The 27,532-nt window shown below is 33.5% G+C and overlaps 2 protein-coding genes, 1 long non-coding RNA gene and 1 pseudogene across 5 annotated transcripts in view; 1 reads left to right on the forward strand and 3 right to left on the reverse strand.

Annotated features, from left to right (window-relative positions):
- Positions 1 to 206: 206 nt before the first annotated feature.
- Positions 207 to 27,532, reverse strand: part of LOC7484089 (disease resistance protein RPV1) — a 51,962-nt gene continuing 24,636 nt past the window's right edge. For 2 of the 3 annotated variants that reach the window (XM_052449320.1, XM_052449319.1), the window contains one exon: positions 207 to 610. In XM_052449320.1, the coding sequence (XP_052305280.1) occupies positions 402 to 610 (209 nt within the window). In that variant the 3' untranslated portion in view covers positions 207 to 401. Of the gene's footprint in view, positions 957 to 1,067; positions 1,583 to 27,532 lie in introns of all 3 variants that reach the window. The other variant, XM_052449321.1, reaches the window with a different exon arrangement.
- On the reverse strand, positions 3,396 to 8,255 carry LOC7465910 (disease resistance protein RUN1-like; annotated as a pseudogene).
- On the reverse strand, positions 18,632 to 24,726 carry LOC7484091 (disease resistance protein RPV1). Its single transcript, XM_024591901.2, has 6 exons — positions 24,135 to 24,726; positions 21,368 to 22,478; positions 21,173 to 21,232; positions 20,518 to 20,832; positions 19,996 to 20,412; positions 18,632 to 19,889 (listed from the first exon to the last, which is right to left on the reverse strand). The coding sequence occupies exons 1-6, from the start codon at positions 24,641 to 24,643 to the stop codon at positions 18,915 to 18,917; spliced, it is 3,387 nt and encodes a 1,128-aa protein (XP_024447669.2). The 5' UTR covers positions 24,644 to 24,726; the 3' UTR covers positions 18,632 to 18,914.
- Positions 25,464 to 26,952, forward strand: LOC112325416 (uncharacterized). The gene is made up of 3 exons (XR_002979465.2): positions 25,464 to 26,087; positions 26,208 to 26,295; positions 26,431 to 26,952. It is a non-coding gene; the product is annotated as an uncharacterized LOC112325416 (long non-coding RNA).

The following is a 27,532-nucleotide window of genomic DNA, read 5'->3' on the forward strand; positions in this document are numbered from 1 at the left end:
GTTTTAAGGAACAGAAACTGGCAGCAATCTGGTTGGTAAAAAAAGGTCTCCATTAGCACGTATGGCTAAAAAATGGGTAACAACAGATGTATAGAAATTTTTATTAACTTGGTTCATAGTGATGGTGGACTAGGTTTAGCTTTCCCTTCATTCGTCTACATGGAAGAGAACGACTTGAATCACGATCCGAAGCAAGCACAACAAAATTAATAAATTAATGGTGATAAATAAATATACAGTTCCATTGTCCTCATTGAAATAGACTTTGCAAGTTTGTGTCACTCATTTATCAGTCCGAAATGCCAAGAAAACAATACCACAGATCCAGCACCCTGTGATCCAAAAACATGGAAAAAAAAACAAAAAAAAAAAACATATTCTATGTTTTATGCTATCCAAATTTACTGCAACCGGTGATTTTCCATTTCTGCAACTCTTGTCAAACTACTTTCCAACAGCTGATCATCAGAGCCTAGAGCATTAATATCAATCTCCTGATCTGAATCTGCTTTATTCTTTTCCATTATCAAATGTACCCCACATTTTTCTACCCAACATTTTGGAACATCATATAAGCTTATTTTGACATTCACTTCCAATTCCTCTACACCTTGCAGCGATTCCTCTAACCCAATCAACGGTATATGCTGTATCCAAGAATGCTTCGTGATAGTTCTGTCAAACGTAACTGCCGCCATCGTCTCAAACAATTCAATACCATTGCTCTTATTTTTGAAAGTAGCAACACACATATCAAACTGGAGAAATGATGATTCTCGAGTGGCTTCATTGGTGGAGGCCGAGAGTACAACCCAAAGAAGCAGCGCTTGGAGTTTGTTACCATCTGGAACTGAAAAATGAAATGATAATGCAGATCCTTCTCCACGATGGCTGAACCATTCTGGTATCTCACCACCATCAAGGCAAATATCATAATGTTTACCTTTGCATAATCCCTACTTATTGGTTCAAGGAAAGTAATTAAAACTTGAGTTCGAAAAACTACCATTTTTAAATGCTAAATGTTTGTATTCAAGTAAGTGAAGAGACAGAGAAAGAGAGACAACCTGAATGAGACTCATCTTATAGTTTTCAGATAAATTGTTGCAGCCATTTAAGTTCAAAATGGACCAGTTATTGCCCGCACATTCCATACCCTGAATCTCTATTAAATTTCGGCACCCTTTTACATTCAGTAATGGTAGTCTTTCATGCTGAAGTGGTGCCCTTACTCTTTCAATGGATGTGCAGTCATTGATAGACAAGAACAGTACACTTGATGGAAGCTCTGAGATTGATAGAAGATTCGAGCATCTCTCAACCGTCAAAAATTGAAGCTTAGAAAGGCGGCTAATGCTAGAAGGCAGATTGAAGAATTCATGTCCAGACAAATTCAAATTTTCAAGAAAGCACAAACTCCCAAGATCAATGGAACTTGTAGCTTCAGACAAACCAGAATAACTTAGATTTAGTTCTTTCAATGAGCTGAAACTAGTGAAAGAAGCAGGTAGCATATCTATGGAGCAAGAACAGCTTTGTGGTGAAAGCCACGATGAAAATCTTGAAAACCAAGATTTAGATGGTAGATCAGGTGAGTAGAAAACTTTGTTGTATCCACCAAATGATAACTTTGTCAGCTTCTTCAATATCTAGCTGAAGTAGGAAGTTGCTTAATCGAAGTACCCTTTGTAAACAATTCTGTTAAGGATTCTATGTCACCCAAACTCTCTGGCAATTCTCAAGTTGTGAGCACTCAGCAACGTTCAGAGTTTGAAGAGATTTTAAGTTACCCATGCTTTCTGGAAGAGTCTTTAGGCTGTCACAGTACACCAAATTCAACAAAACAAGGCTCTTCAAATTTCCAATAGATGATGTACCTCAACCAAACTCGGGCATCCTGTAAGTATGAGTCTCTCCAAACTAGAGAGTCCTTGGAAGTTCGGCGTTTTAGCAAGGTAGGGGCAAGAGCTGAGATTGAGGATTTTCAGCTTGGTAAGAATCTGTCAAAGCAATGAGAAAATAAGAAAAATAGCTATGTGAAAAAATGTAACTCTAAATTAAATTTAATTACAGAGAATTTTGAGTGCCTATTGCATATATTTACCTTAGTCCCCTTCAAAGTTTTCGTACTTACTTTCTTGCATATCAAGTATAACAAGGTCGTTTAAGTGAAAATCAGACGGCAGAGATTTCAAAGGGCATCGAGACCAACAAAGCCATATCAATTCTTTGGGGAGAAGACTGTAGCTTCCCACAAGATGTGCTTCATTGATTTGGAGTAATTTTAAACGTCTCATTTTTGTAAACGATTTTGTGTTTAAAAGATTCTTGACATCTAGTGCCAGACCCTCCACAGCATCTGTTCCCTGAAAATAGCCAAAAAAAGCATTAAAATATCATGACTATAGAATTAAAACATATATAATGGAATATGTTTTTTTTTTTTCCCATAAATATTCGGATGAGAATATCAGGGATGAGATTGGATAGCATTAAAAAAGCATTAAAAAAGCATATTCTTCGGATGAGATTGTTGATACCAATTTCAGGTAAGAACCCACGACCACCTAGCATTTCTGTTATATATTCTTTTTTTTTAAAAAGAAAAAGAAAAAGAAAAAAACAATCGATATATTTATTAACGAACCAGTTTACAAGGTAAGCTGGAATTCACTAACAATTAGGGAGTTAGAAAAAGATGAGCATTAACAAGCTCATATAAGCAATAACACTTCAAAGTGCAAGATGGTGAAGAATAAGTTGAAACAACGCATTTCAATCTAGTTTTTTATTCTTTAAGATCAATTGTTTTTTTGTGGTCCCAAATATCCCATAAAATACTATATGATAGCATTGTTTAAGCACTTCATTAGAACTTGTGTTTGGTGGCCATGTCCCGTCATTGGCTAATGTTTTTTTTTTTTAAATGAGAACTTCATTAATATTTATCATAGCTACTAAAAAAAATGGCTAGACAGAGAGAAGAATAATGATTTCACATATGATTACTTGGTAATGATTTTTGTTAAATGCCACTTTGCAATCTATCTTAACATTGTTTGTCCTAAGGTAGAATACTTGGTAATGATAGAAGCAGGAAAAAAGACAGTGACAGGGGTCTTTTCATTGAGCACAGTCAAGATATTCTAAGGCCAAAAAGACCAGGCTTTTTAAGGTATTCTATATATAGGAACAATTTATTGTGTTATGAAAATTTAATTTGCTTGAAATTTATATTTAGAGTTAAGTAGTAAAACTTGTATTATTCTAATTACAATGAAAATTCATGCTATAGAGATATAAACAAGTCTCCTAAAAAAATTGTTAGATTTTTAACTGTTTGCTGTGATATATTGTATATCATGTGTGATCCTAAGTTGATGAATTATATTGATGTAAGATAATTATGAATTTGACAAGAAATTCATAAGATAAATAAGTGTATGAATCTACAGTACAACAATTAATATACAAAGTAATGAGCTCTTACCATTTCCTTGGAGAGTACATTGTATGCATCTTTGGGAAGCCAAATTCTGCTGCAATTTCCAGGACGGTTACGCGACCTTTGACGATAATCTCCCTTCCCATCTTTCGTAATATATCATGCATCCTTAACCTATTTTGTTTCTCGGTGTCGATTGTTATGAGAGACCTTCCAATGAGAGTTCTGAAAGCTACTTCTGGATGGCAATCGTAACGAGCACCTACTATATCTGCTACATATTCTTTGTCTCTGCCAACAAATAGCACGCAATATCAAGGAATATCTCGCTTGTATCCACATTCAGTGCATCAAAACTTACTCTAAGCTTTCCTTGAATATCATCATGCGGAGTATTTTTCCAATGGGCAATATCGATTTCCCATCCAGCTTTGTCTCTTATGGATAAATGAGAACCCAAGATTTGTAGAGCCAAAGGAAGTCCTTTGCAGTAGTCCACTACCTTTCCTGACAGCTCCTCATAATTCTTTGCTGGATGGGTTTCCCTAAAAGCATGCAAACTGAAAAGCTGAAGAGACTGATCTCGATCCAATTCTTTAGCATGATACATTTCATCTACCCCCCACTTCTGCTAGCAGATGCTTATTCTTAGTTACAACAATTATTATGCTTCCGGCACCAAACCAACATCTCTCTCCCATCAATGCCTCCAGTTGTTCCCTTTTGTCCACATCGTCAAAAACTACAAGAATTTTTCTTACGATGAAGTCGTTCTTTGATCAAATTCATTCCTTCATAAACATTACTGAGCTTCCAAACATTTGGTTTCAGAATATCATGGAGAAGGCGCTCTTGTAATTCAACCAGACCATTCGGCTTATCTGATATTTCCTTGACATCCAAAGAAAACTGCTCCCCTCAAATCCAAATAAAGTTTGTTAACACAGCTTTTGCTATTGTTGTCTTGCCTATTCCAGCTATCCCATGTATTCCCACGATGCCAACATCAGGTTTTGCACCTTTTAGCAAAGAAATAATTCCCTGAACCCTGGAATAAATACCTACTGGGTGCTTGGCTACGTGCAAGGTTTTGTTTCCCAGTTTACAAGCTACATCACTGACAATCCTTTTGATGAATTCCGCTTCATATCTGTTCATAGAGAAAGAAGACAACAATGGCGTATAGGTTGTTAGATATAATCCAGAATTTTCAAGCCCATGCCCCTCTAGAACTATCAAGGAAGTGCATCCTGAAAATCAACCTTTCTTGTAAATGATATTCTATTAAGTCTCTAGGCTATCAACAGACCTAGCAGCCCATGTTGGGTAATTCCGGCACCCCATGCGCGGACTGGGGGTGTACTGATATTTGCTCATAGGAGGGTAAAGCACACTGACACAATATTTTACGTGGTTCGGCAAATCCGCCTACATCCACGGGAGAGAGTCATTGTATTAGATATAGAGATACATGGAGTAGGAGGATTACATCTGCTGCTCTTACAGCTGCTGCAATGGCAGCAAGGCTGCTGCCATTACAGCTCTCTCTTTCTCTCTACTCACACTCACGTTTTCTCTCACAATTCTCTTTGCACTCTCTTCACTTTGCTCTCAAATAATTGCCTCTTTTATAGGCAAACATGGTGAGCCCCTCCAACACATTTGTCAACATGGAGGGGTCAACAAAGCCTTAAACCAAGCCACCATTAGTGGCACTAATGGAGCAACCACTTGCTTAGTGGTGGGGTATTGCCACAAATGGCAATATCCTAACAGCCCATATATACATGCTGCCACTTTCTTGTAAGAAGGATTGAAAGGGTGTAAAATTTATTTTTAATATTATCAAATTACAACATTCCAAAAACATTTAAAAATTTAATTTGAAAAAAAACTTATATGTTGACGAAAAACATATTATAAATTAGTTGGTGTTCAAGCATCATTCATAGTAAACAAGCAAGCAATTTTATACACGAAAAAGTTAGTGCAGTGTGTGAGAAGAGAAAGAATGGCGTAAGTGATCAGAGAGAGATTTGTGTGTGCAACTGAGATTCAGTGAAAAATAAGCAAAGTGTGAGCGGTGAGTGGGTGATGTGATAATATTAAAGAGAGCGTCTAATGTGTGAGTGTTATACACATTAGTTAGTGTTCAAGTATCAATATTTTGTACAAAATTCTTTTATTGAATATAATTAAGTTATTCTGTCAATTTATCACTATTTATCAGAGCTTTTGCCCAAAAATTTATATCCAACATTAGTTTTTTTTTTTTTTAATATACATCCAACATTAGTTAAATACTAGAAAATTAGTCAATACTACGTTGCGGGTTGAACAAACAAAATTAAAATATAAAAAACAAATATCAAGACATTGTTAATTTATTTCTCATTAGCAATTTTTTTTAATTATTAACTCAAAACTTGGTTTAACTGGTTAACTTTAAAACTTTATAATCTTGATTCATGATTAACTTAAATTTTAAATTAAATTATGTGAAAGTTAATCTAATATGACACAGTCAACTTAGCGAGTTTAAAGATAATATAAATGAATATTGAAAATATAATTTGACTTAAAAAGAATCAAATGATTTTATTAAAAAAATATTAAGATAGTAAAATATTGAATCTATTCAGGTCGATTTGTCAAACTCACCATCTAGATTATGAATCCAAGTAGATTTAATAAGTTCATTTTAAGTTATTTTCTTTTAAATACATGTTAAAAAAGATAAAGGATCGCAGTAAAGCAATCGAATAAAATTAAAAAGAACAAAACAATTATCATGGATTGCAAAAAATAAACAAACAAATAAACTTGGTAATATTACAAAAAGATTTCTACTATCTTACTCCAAAACAAAATAAAAATAAAATAAAATCTAATAAAATAGTATCTAAATATATTCTTAATTAATTTTTAAGAAATTTAATTTATTTTTATAAAAATATATATAAAAAATACAAAACATGAGGCTCTAGGTACCCAACTCACTTGAGCCATATGATAAAAACTCAGGTGTAGTGGCCTAACCAAGCTCGCCCTTATTAAAAAAAAAAAAACAGTTACATGTTATTTATAAATCCAATTTTCAATCTCATTTATAAACCTAAATTCTTATAACCTAAAAAAGAAGCAGTGTCGAAAAGATCACCATGTGTATTTTTTTTTATTTTAAAACTCAATTTATAATCTATTTTCATATAAGAAAAAATTCTTATAACCTAAAAAATTAATTTCTCCTCTTAAAAGAACTCCAAAATTAATTAAAAAATAAACAGAATAACTCAATCTTGATCTTTTTTTTTTTTGCAAATTGAAAGCTCGAAAACATTTTATTGTCATTCCTCTCACAACCAATGTGGAATATTTTAATATCAAATTTGATTATTTTTTATAATGAAATTCAACCTAATATGAATAATTTTTTTTAACTAAAATAACCATGGAAAAAGTAAATTGAAACATGTTATCAATATCAAATCTCAAATCAACATAATATTTAAAGAAAAATTAAAAAGAAAAAAAAATGATGAAAGAAGAAAATAAGAAAAAGCAAAAGCAAAACCATTTTTAAAAAAAATTATTTCTTTATTTTCAATCTCTTGTAAATAATAAAATTGAATTTCTCTTTCTTTTTTGAAATCAAGCATCAAGAGAATATACTTTTAGACTACAATAATCATATAAAAAGCAAATTATTAACATAGTAGTAAAAAATTAAATTTAAAAAAAAATCAATGAATAAATAAATAAAAGTTATTAAATCTAAAAAACAAAAATAAATAAATAAAAATATTATGTAAATTTACAATTCATCCCCTCACAAACTGCAATGAAAAACCGATGCTTTTTAATTTTTATTCAATTAATAAATAATGCCTAATCCTTTGAATCTTCCAACAATACTTACATTTTTAGCAATACTTTCACGGGAAAGGTGAACCTCTAATCCTTCATAAGTCTTGTTGGCTTTATCGATCTAGTTCTATTATTATATAATTTAGTAAAATTGAATATTGATATTCATAAATGAGCATGGATACATGTATAAGTGAAGTGAAAATATCAAGCTTAAATTGAGAATAATAAAAAAAATTGTTTATGTTGATATGTGCAGGTGGATCTGTGACAGAGAAGGTAAAGATATACCCATTTGCCTCATTGTTTAAACCCCATCCAGATAGATTTCCCGCTTCTGCAAGAGCTCCTCTCCACTTGTTGACCTTCTCCATTTCTTCCTTGAAGTGTTCTTCATGTTCATCAAAAGCTTTTGCATAACTCCCGGTCTGTTTTCGGACATCTGAAGGCTCCGTATCATAGAATATAGGAAGAACAACCTGGTCAATCTTTTGCCTGCACTCAACAATCTTTACCAGTTCGTCAAGACACCATCTAGAGGAAGCGTATTGTTTGGAGAAGACCACTATAGAAATCCTTGATCCTTCAATTGCCTTGACAAGCTGTGGAGAGATTTCTTCTCCTCTAGGAAGTTCATTGTCATCCCTAAAAGTATGAATTCCGGCCTGGATTAAGGCGGTATAGAGATGATCTGTAAAGTTCTTGCGGGTATCTTTTCCTCTAAAACTTAGAAAAACATCATAGTTCCATCTATGTCTAGAGGATGAAGACGAAGAAAAGAACGGAGACTCAGAGCACGTGGAAGCCATAGCTGGGACAGTTTTATCAATCTCTATAGCAAATTGGAAAGGTAGGTTGAAGAGTATGGAGAGGAGTGACGTTAATTTGCTTGTTATTTTCTCACAAATTTGAAGTACTTTGAAAAGATGATATATATATGAATAATTGTGGAAGTTGAGTGGAAGTTGATGAGAAGTTGGTCAGTGCAGCTGTGTTTGTCCCATAGCCCTTGGCTATAGAGATTCCCGTGTTAAATAACATTCTTTCAAGACCATAAAGTCATAAAAAGTGGTAAAAAAAAGTTACATACATATATATAATTGCACATGTAGTCAAATATTTCAGACGGAATGCATGCTCCAAGTGCATACATATATATAATATATAATATTCAAGATATAAGAACAATCATAATTACTCAGCTAAACCATTGAGATTTAAAGTAAAGGAGCAAATCTGAAAGATGAAAGCATACCAAATCACCTTCAGTGCTAATTATACACTGATCTCACCTAGAGAATCTTTGCTTAAATATAATTGACAGCCTCCCGTGTTGTCAACTGAAATTGTTGGAGCAGAACCCTAGAGTTGTTGGAAATAAAACACCCAATTATTTGTATATATGAACCTTTCAGTCTTTATTGATTAATTTGTTCTTTCAACAAAACACTTACTATTCTCAATATATTAATCTTTATATTTATATAGAGATTACACCTCTAACTATCATAATATAACTAGAAATCTAACTATTTAATTAAACAAGATTCTAATAAACTAGTCTAATACAAATTTTATTTTACAAAAAATTCTTATTTAAACTAGAATTTTTATTTAATAATCTCTCTCTTAAAATGATGTTAATTAACATTACAACATTTTCTTTTTGAATGTATACACCAAGTAATTTTTAAGTTTTATAAATAACTTCAATTTAAGAGATATATCAACAACTTGATTTTTATTTTTATATAAATCTCAATTATTCTGTTTAGAATGTTAGGAATTAGTTATTTTTAGAAAATAAATGTGATGCTAAAATTCAGACCTTAGAACGGTTAAAACTTAATCTAATAAGATAGAAACTTTCTCACGAAAAGATATCTACCTTGAACCTTAGATAAAACCAATAAATATAAATGCTATTTAAAATAACAATCAAATAATAATATAGTAAATATTAAATGTGCTAATGTGATATTTTAGTTGTGATATACAATATTGCTTTGGTGAGATCTCAATATGCTGGAGGGTCAAGATCAGCGCATGAAGTAAGAATTAAATTCTTGATTTAATTTAGTTTAAAACGAAATAAGAGAAAGAATTAAATAGTTATGATTTTCAATAAATTTTGGAGTATACCGTAGAAGCTGTGAATAAGTTTATCAATAAGCTAGATTTATTATTTCTATCTTTTTTTTTTGTTGGGAAAGGAAACGATATAAAAGGAAATTATAAATGTGAACTTGATTAATCATTCCAAAGATTGGGATGCTAATGATATCAATAAAGTATTATTGACATCGACATTTACCTTTATGAAAGGAAAAAAAAATCATATGCTGAATGAATTTCTTAAGGCTAATGATATCATTAGGATAATGTTGATATCGATATTAAACAAAGATTTGATTAGCCTACCAGATTATAGAAAGCTAATGATATCAGCAAGATGATGTTGATATCGACATGAAACAAAGTTTTGATTAGCCTACTAGATTATGGATGGTTAATGATATCAACAAGATTATATTGATATCAACATTAAACAAAGATTTGATTAGCCAACCGGTTCATGGAAGGCTAATGATATCAACAAGATGATGTTGATATCGACATTAAATGAAGATTGATTAGCCAACCGGTTTATGGAAGGCTAATGATATCAACGAGATTATGTTGATATCAGCATTGCCAAGTGCTGTTTTTTCTTCTAAATCATGGAAGCTGGAACTATCAACAAGGTTATATTGATATAAATATTTTTATGACTTGTTTAGCCATATCGGTTATGAAGGCTAATGATGTCAATAGAGTTGTATTGTATCGACATTATCAAAATAGTAGAAACCATATGATATCAGGATGACTAGTATCAATATTATTTGAAAATGAGTTTTGATATCCTAGTAGGTGGTGTATCAGTATTGATGGAATTAATTCGTTCGAAAACATGGACTTTTCAATTACAAAAATTAATGTAAGCCTAAAGAGATAAATTAAAAGAAGTAGTTTTAACTAAGGTAAGGAAAAAAATAATGTATTATTTTTCTTAATTATTAAGATTACACATGTTTTTTATGATTGCAACTTGATTGTATATGTTTAATTTATAGGTGCATCTTAATCCCAATATGATTAGCATTTTAGTTGGAGATGTATCTATTTTGTGAGAGTTAGTTAGACTTTTGTTAATGTAAAAAATGGATGTAAACATAAAAGTAATGTTCCTATATTAATACTTTTGGAATGCTACATCTATGTAGAATATTATTAACTTGGTTGTCAACTATTTTGAGACTTATGTGTAGGTATTTTAAATATTTTTCTCATTACAATTTCTATGTTAGTGTTCATCAAATCATTAACTTGAAGTTTTGTTCATCTTGAGAATGAGTTATATATGGAATGTAATTCTGTATAATTACATAAATATGAATCAAAGGGTAATAATGTTGATGAATGTTGTTATTGTGTTATGGATTGAATTGTTGGGATCTAGGATAATTGAATTATTGTGAGGATATTTATTTTGAAGTGTACAAGTTCGTTAGTAACTTGAAATGTTATAAATACAGAGAAAATTTTGCCAAATCTTGATAAAAACAAAATTTCAGTCTTTTGTTGTAATTACAATATATATATTGTTGGGATCCAAGATGATTGGATTATTGTGAGGATATTTTATTTTGAAATGTCCAACTTTTGACAAAATCTTGATAAAAACAAAATTTTAGGCTTTTGTTGGAATCACAATAGATATTATATATTGTTGGAAATCATTTATGAAATTTAAGGCTGATACAATTCGAGTTAACCTATTAAGCACTATTCCCGAGTCAAGAAGCTAGAATAACCTAATAGAAAACAAACAAAACAAATTATAAAATCTAATTTTCAATCAACCTAATATTAAAAGATAAATTTAAGGAAAAAAGTTTATTGTGAAAAAGAAGAAAAACTCGAATCAATCGAGTTAACTCACTACACCCGCGATCCATGTTATAAGATTGAGATAACCCAATAAAAATAAATTTAATATTGAAGGATGAATTTTTTTTTCTTAAAAAAGCAATGATTCTTTTCAATATTAAAGGATGAACTTGAAAAAAAAATTAACTAAAAAAATACTAGTCAATTGGGTTAACTCGCCAAACTCGCGATTCGTGTTTTAAAAGTGAGATAACCCAATAAAAATAAATTTAATATTAAAAGATAAAAAAGTATTGATTGAAAAAAAAATATTATTATAATAAATAATGTTTTTTTTTAGGAGGGGCACAATAAAAATCTATTATCTTTTAGTTTTTTTATTAATAAATAATAAATTATTTTTTAGAAAATTCTTGTCGTTTTTTATTTCATGGATAATTTTTGGACACAATTAATGAATGGGCAGTCACTCCAAAGTCAAAATATACAGGAGAGTTCCTCAAATTTAGGTTCTGAATTGATTGCATATTTATATATTTAGGTTGAGAAAATGATAGAATTGAATCAGTAATATCATCTCCTCGTGGTTAATTACTTATCACTTGAAAATTGTCTAGTGAGCTAGTGACTCACTTTACCACATTCTTGTTGACTTTTAATTTCTATATTTGCCACCATTTAATTGGTGGAGTATTTATTAACCATTCAATCAAACAAACGGGGAACAAGGAAATAAAATAAAATAAAATATTAAAAAATGTTGTCGTTTCAACTCTATAATTTGTTAATCTCACTGTATAGTATATTTTTTTGTTATATGGATATATAAATAAATAAATAATTAACCCTACGATTACGAAGCCAAATTGAGAAAGGTTGGATCGGTTTCTCCGACGATGAAGAGCATGTTTGGTTACGTGGGAGCGTCCACGTTTCTTACGGTTCTAATAAAACAAGCTGTTTGGTTAACAGCTAACCACGTTTTCAAACTTCATGGGGCCCACACAATTTGCGTTGCAAATGCAGGATAAGCAAAAGCAACTATCTGTTGCTTTTTGTCGTGGCTGCTGTTCAGAAAACGTAAAAACCTTTACCAAAAAATTAATAGCCCTATCTGTCCTCAACATCACTGTCGCACGTGAGCGACGTCGCGGCGATCGTCCACCCACAAAAAATGTAATATGGGATATATATATCTGGTAAATAAGGGGAGACAAGGAATTCTTTGTCTCTTAGCAGTGAGAGATGGTGTGGGAGTCGCCACCTAGTATTTTGGTCACTAGGAACCCTAACTGGTCTCAGAGATCGGGTACGGGGACTGGTTGCGTAAAGGGAAGGTATTAGCACCCCAAATACGCCCTACCTAAGGTAAGCTGCATTGTTTATTTGTCTGATAAAATTCAAGGTCTCGTTGTGTTTCCTAGTTGTTGGGCCGTCCATGGTTCAAGAAAAGTCCTCCTCAATAAGGAGGTCCTTATCTTATCGGGTAAAACCTAACCGTTCTAATGTCTATGTAAAAAAGCTATATTTTTAATATCAGGAATACATTTTACGTATAAATTCTTAATCCCAAATACTAAAAGAAGACAAAAAGATTTTTTTAGAATTTTTGAAATATTGGCCTAGTTCTCATGGCTTGAATAAACTGGTTATTAAAGCCAAAATGCATGCTAATACATATATTGATTTTTGAAATTTCATTTGTTGTGTGAAAATATGCTGTTATAATATTTATATATATATATATTGGAGAGACTAGGCCGTATGCATGAAAACAAAACATTTTTTTTTTGTAATTATGTATTTTTTGATGTTTTGACGCAAATCGGGTATTTTAATACTGGGTTTGTATTCTTACAGTATAAAAATATGAACCAGTATTGATCAAAATACAGTAATAAAATTACAACAAAATCACATATTTTTTGAAATAATTTTTGAAGAATTTTTAAAATTTGTTTTTGTTTTTTGGGCCGGGCCTAGCTCGGCCCATGTGGCTGGGCTGAACCCAGCAGGCCTTACCAGGTCGTGAATTATATTTCACGTGAACAGTGAAATAGCATTTCACTGTTCACGTGAATTATATTTGACATGAACAGTGAAATAGCATTTCACTGTTCAAGTGAATTATATTTCACTTGAACAGTGAAATGCGAGAAAATGGTCTGCACAGCGACGAGGAAGGGGACGAACCTGGTGGCGGAAACAATGTTGAAGACGATGGCGAACACTCCTAGTGATGCAGAAACAAACCTGGTGGCGGAAACAATGTCTTCCGGTGGTTCTGAAGGTGGTTCCAAGCGGCGGCTTCTCCTCCTTTCTCCTCTGTTTCTGCTTTTCCTCTGTCTGTCTCTGTTTTTTTTGCTTCTTCTGCTTCTTCTGCTTCTTCTCACAGTACAGGGCTGTTATCCATTATGGGGAGGGAGGCAGCAGCTGGCAGTGGCTCTAGGGTGGCGCTGGCGGCGGCGCCTGGGGAGCTGATTCTGAAGAAGTCTTTCCCTCTGTTTTTTCTCTGTTTTTTTTCGTTTCTTCCCCTCTCTTCTGTCCGTTTTTTTTTCTTCTGTGTCTGTTCTCTTCTCTATTTATAGGAAAAAATGGAGCAGGTGCGCCTTCAATCACGCAACGGCTGGTCGGCCAGTGACCCGTTCGGTGGTCTAAAGGTGTGGGGACGAGGAGAGAGAGGCGGGACGGTTTTTTTTGAAAATGGTTTTTGTCTTCTGTTGTTGTTCAACGGGGGAAGGAGGAAGATGAACAGTGTCGTTCAAAACGACACCGTTCTGGCCTTCCTCTTTTTTTTTTTTTTTTTTTTTTATATGAAACGACGTCGTTTTGGATAAAACGCGCCGTTTCATTTAAATGAGCCAAACTTCAAATCAGTCCTCTATCATTTCTTGTTCATTTCAATTGTATCCCTGCCAAATTCAATCTCCGCCCCCATAGTTGGCCGCGTTTTTCACTTTAGTCCTTGGCCTCTGATTTATGTAATTAAGCCCTCAATTGATCAATAAACTTCCAATTTCTTCAATTAAACCCCTGATTTGACCCAATAAATTCCTAAAAAAATATATTTTGGCCCCAAAACTTAAATTTCTTCTAATTAAAGCCCAAATTGACTTAAAAAACAATTTTTCTTCCAATCAAATCTCCTATAAATTCATTTAAAAATCCAATTAAGTCCATAAACATCCAAATTTGGGCTTTTCTCCTCAAATTTCAAATTTTCCTTCTCAACAGGGCTCTCCTCCTTCAAGAATATATTATCAAAAATTCCATCTTTGTATTTTTAACCTCATTGACCAATTTTCCAACCATTTTCTGAGCGCTTCTGCCTCCTGTTATTTTTCTAACCTCCTTTGGCTATATATTTTTATATATATTTTATGGGGACCCAAAAATGGGTTACAACAATCACGGTCGTCTCCCCTCCTCCACATTCGCATCCCTGGGCTCTCCTCCTCCACAGCTGCCCTCTTCTCAAAAAATCAATACTCCTCATCGCGCTTTCAGTACACACACTCTTCGTCCATTCTCTCACACAGAGTGTCACCAGTGTTTGTAGCCGAGTGTAGATCAAGCCCATCTGCCACCGATCTACTGCCATGATGAGCTCCTTTCGCGGTTGAAGAAGACACGCACTGAACCAGGTAATTTTCTTCGCACTTGACCTAAAAAAATGTATAGATCTTGCCTTATCAGCTAAAACAAACTGTTTTCTCTAACCAAAATTGTCTCTTGCTGTGTGTTTTCTTTGCCGGAACCAAAGAGAGCTTCGAAATCAGCCTCCTGGAAAGCTCAAGCACAAGCATCTTACCACTCTCTGTCTCGGTTGCACAAGAAAATTCAAGGTCAGTTGGTCTGTTTCGGTTGCACAGTGAATTTATATCTTTGATTCTCTTTTTACATGTGCTTTTGGCTGTGCGTGGTGTGAAACCATCAAAATGTTAACAATATTTCCTTACGCTGTTATGCATAGCTAGTCACAAATATATGTGTTGTCGTGTTAAAGACTTTGGTTTTGATGTGGATTTTTTATTTAAATGGGAGCTAGCTAGTCATTACCTTCATTGTCTCTGCTAAATTTGGTTTAGCATTAGTAGAATGATTCTTTGCTGTCAACGAAGAAGAAGAAGGGGAAGGGGAGAGAGGGTGGACAACCTGTCGCTGCGGTGTTCTGGCCGAGGTTGACGGTGTGCTACCAGTGGATTCAGCGGTGGAGCTGGTGGCTGGTGGCAGAGCAGGAAGAAAGAAGAAGAAGAAAACGGGATGAGCTGCAGAGAGAGACGTTCACGGTGGTTATTCTGCAGCTGATGAGGATTTGGGTTCTTGGGGAGGCTGGGATGCCGCCTGTTGGTGGATCTGATGATGGGAAGACAGGTGATGACAGTAGTGGGGTCGCTGAGAGCACGGTGGAGAGAGAGAGTGAAGAGAGAGAGACGTTGCAGAAGAAAAAAAACCGGGTAAGAGGTTGGTTTTTTCTGATATTTTTACCCCAATTTCTCCTCCCTCAGGCTATCAAAGCCACCTCTATTTATAGACAGTGGAAGAGGGCAATCTTTTCTATGTTGGGGAAAAATTTTAGCCCTTGATTCACTTAGAAAGGATCCCAACTGTTGGCTCAAAGTAGTCATGGTGCACTGTCAAAACTACAGAAACAGCTGCCTAAGTTGGCATGTTTAGGCCGGTGCCGGCGCCGGCGCCGTCTCGCTACCATTCAGACTGAACTGTTTACTTGAAGCTGTAGATAAATTGCAAGGGATCACGATATTTGTCAACTTTGGTGGCTGGTAGGTACACTAAATACAGATGCAAAGTAGGTAACCGGACCAGCTTTTTTTCAGAAAAAATGAAGAAGATAATGAACAGTTTTTTGGTCAAATTTCATTTCAGTCCTCCATCTGTCAATTTCTTTCAATGAAACCCCTAATTAATCCTAAAATTTTGATTTAATGCAATTAGGACCCTGCAAAATTACTGTTTGATCCTCGGATTTACGAGTCTTTTGCAATATGGTCCTTGGTCTCAAAATTTGTCAATGTAACCCCTAATTGACCATCAAACTTTCAATTGCTTCCAATTTGGCCCCTAATTTCAACCAATTAACTTGGTAAAAATTAAATGTGGTCTCTTAAAATTTCAATCTTCTCAATTAAACCCAAATTAGGCTCCCAAACTTAATTTTCACCAATTAAGCCCTAAATAAAATTAATTTGACCCATTTAAAGTATAATTAAGTCCTTGCACTTAATTAAATCCTTCAATTGGACCCAAATTAATTCTTAAACATAATTAAAATTTAATTTGGCCCATGATTAAATCAAATTGGCCTATTAAAAAATTAATTATGTCCTTGGACTTATTTTTTATGCAAATCCGTCCAATAATCATTTAATTTGACCTTGAATTTACATTTTTTCTCTATTCTTTGGCATAATGGAGTACAATTAGGCCTTGAATTTCCTTAAAAAATTGCAGCTTGATTTTTTTCTATTTTTGTAGTCCTCCTTGATCTACTTTCTTCACATTGCCGGTATTTATTTTATTTTTGATTTTTTTTTGAAAAAATGAATTGATTTTTGGGAATAAACTAGAATTGGGTTATGACATAGTTATCAAACCTGATTTGAGAATTGACCCGACCAAGGGTTGAGTCTCGGGTCACATGAGTTGACTCCGGTCAACACAGGAAAATTAAAAAAATATTTGAGATTTTAAGATTTCATATGAAAAAAAATTAAGAAACAATTCATGTGGATATAGACTAAAAGATTATTCAAAAAAGTTTTTTTTATCTCACATTGAAAATATACTATCTTATCATTTTAAGTTGAAGTATTTAAATCAAAAAGATTTTTTTATCCCACATTAAAAAGACACAATGTTTTTCTTGTGAACATAGAGTACATATATTAATGGGCTTCAAATTCCACATTGAAAACATAAAACATTCTTTTAGTATTTATATAGTGAAATTTGATATGAGTTAGTAACTAACTGAAAAATATGAAAACAAATGGTATTTGGCTAGGTGGAAAAACATATTTTTTTTAAAAAAAAAAGGTCTCTTCCAGATTCTCTCGAGTCACCTGAGTTTCAGGTTGACTCGGTAGGTTGAACAGTTTTCTTTGGTTCAATTGTAGGCCCGAGTTTCGAAGAAAACATACCCAACCAAGACCCTGGGTCACCTGGGTCTCTGGTTGACCCACCGGGCCTGGTAACTATGATTTTTATTAAAGGTTTTTTTTGGTTTAAGAATATGTTTGACAAACATTCCTTAAGCTTGTTTTGATAGTTTTGATTTTTAGAGAAAAATGAGTTTTTACCAAATAAGACCTTAAAAAAATAAATTTTGCTTAGTGCATATGACTCAATCCTCTGTGTATGTGTATTGCACTTTATTTATAAGAAAGAGGAAAATATGTTTTTAGCATTTTTTTTAGAAAATTTTTGTATTTCTTTGTATTTTTGTGGAATTCACAACAAGTTTGTAAAATTTCTTAAAAATTTGCCAATATTTCAATAAGCCTACTTTTTTTCCCTTGAAAATCAATGGTTAACATTCTGGTATAAATGTTGGACCTACAAGTAAACTGGTATTTAAATATAAGGAGTTGACTAGAAAATTCTTAGAATTATTTTGAATGTTCACCAATTTTAATTAAGAGTATTTTTCACCACAATATACAAGTTGTGGAAAATGCTTTCTCCTTCCAGGATAGGTGAACCTTGTTAGGGCACCTACATGGATTCTTCTATTAATAATTTATTTGAGCATACGAGCCCATAATAAATTTGAAATGCTAGATTTAGTCATGAGCATAAATATTTATACAAAGCCATAGATGGACCACCGGTTAGGAACCCATCAATACCTTTAAACCACATTCAAATCACACAATGCAACTTACCTCATGTAAGGTACGTTAGAGGTGTTAATATCTTCTATAGTTATAACTAGTCCCTTACTCTAGAATTTTAAATGAGACCAGTTCATACCTGGATCTCCTAGTGACTTTAGACTAAACAATGAGGTGATGATTCCTTGATCTTAATATGCGTGCAAGTGCGACAATAAAAAAAAGTATTTACTATTTATATAATAAATTGTATGGTGGATATAAATCGGTAGAATTTGCACCTACTTTTAATTTCCAGAGACATGCAAAAATAATAATAAATCTTGTAGTTAATTTTTTAATAATTAATAAATATTAGAATTTGAAAAGGAAAAATATAGATGCCTTTTATAAATTATTAGTTTATTATTTATATTTCTTTTTATATTTTATTAATTTTTAAGGGTAAAAATTAAGATTAATAGTAAAAGGTAAAGTACATCATATAATAAAGAAGAGAAAAAAGAACTTATAAGAAGCATCAACTTCAGGGTTTTCTAATTATGTCGAACTGAATAGAGCTTTATTTATATAATGAAAACCCAACAACATTTTTGCAAAGCTAAGAAAATAAATAAAGTACACTTCCTTGGCTCGACTATGAACACTATGTTCATCTCAACTGTAATGTTACCTTGAAGTTATAGATGAAGATTCCTTGCAAAGTTGCACATTTTTCCTTCATAGAAGCCTTGTTCCATGCATGAATCCAGGATAATTATTTCCACGGGGAAAATACCCCATTCTAGCATCTCCAATATCATCAATATCAGTCATCAGAAGTTAATTACTGATGACCTTCCCTCGCTTTCGCTGTCGCTGTCATCATCATCCCAGTCTTCATCATCATTCAAGGATGCTGTGTATTCGCTGCATACAGCAAATTCCAAGATATCCCATTTTGGCAACTCCTTTCTTAAATAATTATTCCACCGCTCATTATAAATATGCAATGTTGTTCCTTGATTGACACTGCCTTTGCGATCTTCATCCTCCTCTTCAACATCTGGTTTTCCGTGGGCTGTTTCTCGGCCGTCGTTGCCATCTTCCTCTACATCATCAATAGAGGATGCCATTCTTTGCCTGTAATCCCGCCTCTTAACATTTGGCTTTTCTTTGGCTGTTTCTTGGCCGTCACTTCCATTCTCCTCTTCATCATCAATAGAGGATGTAGCTTCGCTGTCATCGCTTTCCTCAACAAACAGCTTTTTCAGGAATGTTTCCTGGACGTCACTGTCCTCCTCTTTATCATCAATAGCGGAATATGCTATTGTTCGCCTGTCATTCGGCTCATCAACATTTGGTTTTCCCTTGGGTGCAGTTTCTCGGCTTTCCCCATTGCCCTCTTCAACATTTGGCTTCTCTTCAATCAGATAGAACCCAAGCTCTTTTACTTGTACAAAATTGTCACCCTCTATTATTTCCATAGACAGTTCCAATTGATCTCCAGCTTCTATACCTTCCAACACTATATATTTTATCCACGAACAGTTATCACTCTTAGGAGATATGGAATCTTTAAGCAACCGAAAACCATCGTCTGTTGAGATTTTGATACCAAGCTCACACTCTGCGGATTCAATCTCGCAAGCACAGACAACCCAAATAACCAGTCGGACTTCACCATCCGAATCTGCAGATGGGGGTGCCTGAAATGATAACGAATAACCTTCTTCAGGATTGCTGATGAACCATTCTGGTAAAGAACCACCATCCAAGCAAATCGAATACTCATAACGCTTGCACAATGCCTATTGATTTCAAGCAAAGGTGAAATTTAGACCTTATTCAACATATATACGTACTTGCTAATGTTAAGTATATGTATGTGCAAGAGAGACAGAAAGATGAGAGTACCTCAGCAAGACTCTTCTTAAATTTTTTTGACAAACTGTTGCTGCCCAATAAAGAAAAGTTACAGTCAGAAACATCTTCAATGCCCTGAATCTCTGTTAATTTTTCACAGCCGTCCGCATCCAATGTCTCTAAACTCGAGGGAAGCTCTGAGATTGATCGAAGATCTGTGCAGTCCTCAACCAGCAAACTCTCCAGCTTCGAAAGCCCACTAATGCCAGAAGGAAGCGATTTAAGTCTCGAACATTGGTTCAAATTCAAGGAAACAAGTCTCTTCAATAGGCAAATAGATTCATGCACTTCAACTAATCTCTCACAATCTTCAAGTATTAATTCCTCTAAACATGGGAGTCCTAGCAAGTTTGGTGTTTTAGTAAACTTGGAATAGCTGAGGTTGAGGGTTTTTAGCTTGTTCAGAACCTGTTGAAGGAGGAAGGAAAATTAGAGGAAAGTCATCAGCAAAGACAATTTTTAGTTGATGAAATTTAAGTTGCAATTTTATAGGGCAAACTGGAATTTTCCTACCTTCAATTCTTTGATGTTATAACTGTATTGCAGTTCAAGAACAATGAGGTTGTCTAGATGAAAATCCAGTGGTAAAGAATTTAAAGTAAATCCTTTCCAAGAAAGCCATATCAACCCTTTGGGAAAATTTTTGAAGGACCCAGTAAGATGCACGGCATCAATCCGAAGTAATTGTAAAAATCTCATCTCTTTAAAGTATTCTGTCCTCAGAGTTAAGAATTTTGATGCTTGCACATCAAGGGTGCGACCCTCCTCATCCTCTGTTCCCAGACCCTCCTCATCCTCTGTTCCCAGACCCTCCTCATCTTCTGTTCCCTGAAAAGAAAGCAAGATTTAACAAAATTTGTCATCAGTAATGGTTTACCATTAATTACGTCCATGCAAACCTGTTTCTTAAAGAAATCTTAAAGTTGGACAAGGATCGATAAGACTCGGGTTTGTGTATATGCCTTTAGTTCTTACCATCTGGTAATTGGTCCATATATATAAAATCTAGCCAATTGAATGCATAGATTATACTGATATTTAATGGGGCTGTCAGTAGGTTATATTGATATTTAATGTGTCACTATATTCAGCTCATCATTCACAACAATAACATATAATTCTTTATGTGAATGAAAATTTATCACGGTATTGATTTTGGCAGTCTTACAGTTTGCATGATGTCCTCATCAAATTCATCAAGGGTGAGACCCTCCACAGATTCTGTGCCCTGAAAAACCAACAAAATTTGACAAAATTACCAGAGGCAATGAATCCATCACAAAACTATTTCTTAAAACATTCCAAAGTTTGTCAAAAATAGAAATAAATCAATAAGACTCTGATTTATCTTTTAGTTCTTTACCATGTGGTTGATGAGCACATCCAATGCATCCTCGTGATCCCAGATTCTGCTGTGTTTTCCAGGATATTTATGTGAAGTTTGACGAACAATCTCCCTTCCCATTTTCTGTACCAGATCATTCATCATTATGGTATCGTCGAAATGAATTGTTATGAGAGATCTTTCTTCCAGAGATTGGATTCGGCTTCTAAGATTATTGCAATAACCATAACGACCTCCAAGTATTGAAGCTACAAAATCTGCATCTTCTCCAACAAAAAAACACGCAATATCAAGAAATATGCTCTTCAAATCATCTTCTAGTGAGTCATAACTTCCTTTAAGCTTGGAATGGATTGGATCAGGAAGTTTACGCAATTCATAAATTTCCTTTTCCCATTCATCACGTTCACTTATTTGAGAAAAGCGATTCCCCAAAACTACGAGAACTGAAGGAAGTTTTCCACTTTGCTCAACCACTACTTTTGAAAGCTCCGCCAATTCTTCTTCCGGAGTTTTTCCCTCAAAAGCATGGAAATTGAAAAGGTCAAGGCACATCTCTTCATCCCATTCTTCAACCGAATGCTTTTTGTCAACTTTAAGTTGAGCAAGCAATTTTTCATTTGTAGTGGTGATGATTATTTTACTACCCTTAGCGAACACACTTCGATCGCCAAAAGTTTCTAATTGTTGCGGTTGGTCCATGCCATCAAGAACTAGAAGAATTTTTTTGTTACCAAGTAAATCTTTAATCAAAGAAATTCCTGAATCAACATCACTAATTTTCTTTCTCTTCAAAATATTTACTCCCAAAGTTTCACGTATAAGTTGTTTTTGTAACTCAACCTTGCTGTCAGGACCTTTTGATTTTTCATTGACATCAAAGAGAAAACAACTTCCATCGAATTTCTGAAAGAGTTTTTGGTACACAACTTTAGCTATGGTTGTCTTCCCCATTCCTAGCATCCCACGTATGCCTACCATGCTAACATCATCTGAAGCATTAAGAGACTTGATGATATCATCGACACAAGAATCAATACCTACTAGGTATTTTGGTATATTTAAGTTTTTGATATCCAATTTGTTCAACACATCTTTGACGATCTTTTTGATAAGTACTGATTCATCCCTGTCAATATATAGATAAAACTAGGTCATCAAAATTAAACCAAATAATATTTAAACATGCTCAAAGAAATTTTAGAGATTTAGCTCAATTTATTCTTAGATTTTAGTCTCAGTTTCTAACCTGTTCTTATAATTCTATTTGCTTTAAATTCATCATTATATTTTAGGTCATTTTCTAATTTTTCTTTTTAGTAGATATATTCTTACAAATCAACAAAAATACCTTTAATTGAGAAATTCAAACCATATCTAATTTATTACAATAATAAATTAAAGAAATGAAAACTATTGTCATCTTGTGTTAAAATTCATTTAATTTCATGGTTATGTTTTTAATAAACTAAGATAAATTTGTGTTTCTCGTACAAAGATATTTTTATGTAGCAAAAACAATATTTAAAATCTCAAATCAATTGACATATTGAAAAATATAAAAGGACAAACACAATCAATCACACAACAGTACCCACAAGATTTACAGGGCTCGACAACTTATGTCTACTCCACGAGCTAGACAATAAGAGAAATTTACTATAAGAAAGTATGAGATTATAAGGTGTCACACAAAATTAATTTCAAAGTAATAAAAACCTCACATTTTCTCTCATTTCTTTAGCCATTAAAGTGTAGAGAATAATAAAAATTACAAAATAAGCATTATCCTAAAAAATGATAACTATAAGTTTTTATATGAACTAAATAAATGAACACTTTTTTTTTCTTATATAGACCTACAATATAAGACAAACCCAATATTTAATCATTTTGGATTAAAATATTTAACCAAAAGATTGAGGCATTACCATATATTCATGAATACATTAAAATACTAAATCTATAAGGATATATTAGAAACTAAGTTTGTAAGGACAAACTAACTTAATTCAAAGCAAGTACATAATTACTTATATATCAAAACACGTGAGATTTTCATTGTTCATTTGTTTTTTTTTAATTTGGTCCTCAAACTTTGTTTTTGGGCGATCAAGTCATATTTAAGGAGCAATTGATTTCAAATTCTTATAAAAGGATGGGATTGGAAGAGGGGGGATCAAAATGAAAAACATGGCAAACATAAGTGATGTACAGTAAGTTTAAAAAATATTCATTTTGTTTCTCCAACTTTAACAATCATGTAAATTATAAAATTTCGGTCCCTTAAAATTATTCCAATTTCATTTTGGTACAAAGATTTATTTTTGTTATTTTTTGGTTTCTGGTTGAGAGAGGAGAGAGAGAAATTTGTTGTTGACACTGATTTAGTCCACCAAAATGAGGGATTTTTGTGTCAAATTATTCTATTTAATGAGGAGAGTTTATATTAGGTGTTTAAATACCTTACAAGTTCATGAAAAAAACAGATATGAACTCAAGTTGATTTTTGATTTCGGGTTAAGATCGGTTTTTGAGTTGTTTTTTGGGGTTTTTGGAGGCCATGAATGAGTTTGTTATGGTTTCTACGGTGTTTTATAAGTATTTTTGGTAAAAAAAGGGATTGCAAAACAAGATTTTGGGTTAAAAGAACATAAACCCCATAGAATATAAAATAAAATATTTAACGTTTGATGCATATCTAATAGCTAGTTTTAAGTAGACTATGTTAAGAAAAAATGGTTTCTGATTGATGCATTGGGAATGCTAGAACGAAAAGAATTACCCATTTGCGGTACTATAGATATCTTTCCCGGAGAGGTTGGCAGCATCCTTAAGAGCGTTTTTCCACTTGTTGATCTTCTCCTTTTCTTCTTTATTTTCATATGCCTTAAAAGCTTTTTTGAAACTCCCTTCTTGTTTACGAACATGTGAAGGATCAACACCACAGAATATAGGAAAAACAGTTCTGCCCTTTGTGTTTCTGCACTCAAGAATCTCAACGAGTTCATTGAGACACCATCTAGATGAAGCATAGTCTCTGGAGAAGACCACTATCGAAATTTTTGATTCTTGAATTGCCTTCTTGAGTTGCTGGGAGATTTCTTCTCCAGGAGGAAGTTCTTCATCGTCTTTAAAGGTATGGATTCCTGCTTGGACTAAGGCATTATAAAGATGACCTAAAAAGGTTTTGCGAGTATCTGCTCCTCTAAAGCTCAGAAAGACATGATAGGTACATTCGGTTGACAAGGAAGAGGATGAGAAGGAGCCAGCCGAAAAGAGCTTGGAAGCCATAGAAAGGCACAGTTCAGTTATGTGTGTAGCAAATAGGAAAGGTTTGTTGAAGGGTGAAGGTACTGAATTAACTGGTTATTGGTCTCTTATATATAGCAAATAAGGATTGTAAATAACTGTACAATCAGTGTTATTGAAGTGAGGCGCAGTTTCGCGGAAATTGGGATCATTGAAAAAAATTAACTAAACTACCCTGCTAATCATCCAACGTTAATCATCTGCAATATTCTCCTGTCTTTTTATTTATTTATTTATTTTAGACAGGTAAGCTCTAAAATATTTTGGATTAAATAATCTCCGAGAAGACCCTTGAATAAATTATCTGTTACACTAATTTGATTTTTTATTGTAGAAAACTTATAAAAGCGCACGATATTGCTCTTAAATTCAAACAACAGTGTTATTGGGGCGAGGTGTCAAAAAGCAATGTCGACTCCAAAGGTTAAAATTGAGGATATGAAATAGTTTTATATTATTTTTAATATACTTTCTTAATTAAAAGCCGTCGAGATTCAAAATTGAATACATGCACTATTATTTTATATTTAATTTTATTAATTAAATAAATATGGTGAGAGTATGTAAAGGACTTTTCTATGGAATAATATGGACTATCTAGCATTCTAGGAACAAATTCTTATTTGAAGCAATCATTTTGTATTATGATGAAACAATCATTTCCTTGTAGTTTGTTCCACGTTATCATATGTATGTTACCCTAGTCATATATATATATATATATATATATATATATATATATATATATATATATATATATATAGAGAGAGAGAGAGAGAGAGAGAGAGAGAGGGGGGGGGGGGGTTGGCTGCCACATTCTATAAGCCTTCTAATTTACACAAAACACTACTTCATTATCTTTTTAATTTGATATCAGAGCTTGTTTATCTTAACCAATTTATTTCTTCTTCCTTCGCTATTGAATCTTCTTCCCTGGTAGCATCACCGCCTATGCTCTCCTCTACAGCTGCTGCAACCATATTGCATCTGCTGCGACAATAACTGTTGGTTCCTTAGCAACCATTATTCCCCTCTCCAACACGCAAAAAGTGATTAATCTCAAGCTTACCAACACGAACTATCTATATTGGCATATGCAGATGAAACCATATTTGATTTGTCAAGGTGTTTTCTCATATATTGATGGTTCATTTCCATGTCTTTCTCCCCATGTCCTGCTGAGTGATGATTCTGCCGCCTCTGTCACCTTCGGTTTTGGTATTAATCAAGCTTTTCTCTCATGAAAACAATAAGATCAGCTCATCCTTAAAGCTCTCCTCTCCTCTCTTTCCATGAATGTCCTCCATCTTATGGTTGATTGTTCGACTTTTGCTAGTGTTTGGAGCACACAAGAACATGCCCTTTGCTTCACCATCCAATTCTCGGATTATGAAATTACATGTCTCTATTCAAGATCTTCATTAAGGTGATGATACAATTACCATTTGTTTGCAGAAAGCTAAGGATTATTTGACGAATTAGAAACAACAGGCAAACTTATCTCCCTTACTAATTTCAATTTATATGTGTTTCGGGGCCTTCGTAGTGAATTCTGTGATTTGGTTACAAGTCTATTGACCAAGGCTGAGCCTCTTCCCTACTCCGAGCTGTATAGTCACCTATTTACCCATGAGGTTTTACATATGAACTCTCTTCAATTCATTTCTACTGTTGTATTGTTATTGCCTACTCCTATGCAACCTTTCTCTGCTTTTGCTGCTCAGCGTGGTTTTTCTATTTTTAATGGTAGTGGTTCCTCTCATAATTAGGGCAGAGGAAGATGTGGTGGTTAGAGGAATACTCACAACTCGTTCAACTAGTCCAGTCGTCATAATTACCGTGGCAACATTGGTGATCTATGAGGGCAATTGGCAGCAACGGTCTAACCAAAACTCTTCTCCCAATCAATGGCCTCGTACACGATAGGTTTGATGTCAGTTCTGCAACATTTTTGGTCACTCAGTGTAGCAATGTTCACAACTAGTAACCCATGGAAATCAAGCTTCAGCTAACTTCTCTTTTAGTGATGCTTCGACAACAAACTCTATCACTTACTTTCCTGATGTAGGTGCGGATTAGCATGTTACTCTAGACATTGCAAGTATGACAAACGCAAAACCTTATTTTGATAATAATCAATTGCATGTTGGTGATTGTAAGGAACTTGTCATATCTAATGTAGCTCATACTACCTTACATACTCTAAAACGAGCCTTTACTTTGTCTAATGTCTTACATGTGCCAAAAATTAAAAATTGACTCCTATCTATTCAACAATTTTGTCATGAAAATTGTCTTTTTTGAATTCACTCCTCTGTTTCTTTTTATGTTAAGGATCACATAACAAAGAAAGGTTTTTTTTTTTTTCAGAGTAAAGATGACCTCTATGTCCTCTTAGAGTCATCCACAATGTTTATGCCTCAATCCTTTTGGTCTACTAGCTTGTCTACTTTTGCTGATGTCTGGCATCATCAACTCGGTTACCCAAGTTCACGTGTTCTAAATCTCTTAGCGTAAAATAAAAAGGTCATTTATAATTCTTGTCATTTAAATTTTCATAGAAATCTGGCAAGCAACACACTGTTGCTCACTCTTCCATTGAAGCTGAGTATAAAGCTTTAGCTGATAACACTGCTGAGGTTCTTTGCCTTTGCTATCTTTTGTCAGATTTATGTTTCTCTTCTAGTTCTATCACCACTATTTGGTGCGACAAATTAGGTGCTACTTATCTATCTGCTAATTTAATTTCTTATGCTTGTACAAAGCATGTTGAGGTTGATTATCACTTTGTTCATGATCGAGTGGTCAAAAAGGAGATTCAGATTCGTTTCATAACCTCCAAGAATCAATAAGCTGATGTTCTTACTAAGC

This window comes from Populus trichocarpa, chromosome 19 (assembly GCF_000002775.5).
Source record: "Populus trichocarpa isolate Nisqually-1 chromosome 19, P.trichocarpa_v4.1, whole genome shotgun sequence".
Taxonomy (NCBI): Eukaryota; Viridiplantae; Streptophyta; class Magnoliopsida; order Malpighiales; family Salicaceae; genus Populus; species Populus trichocarpa.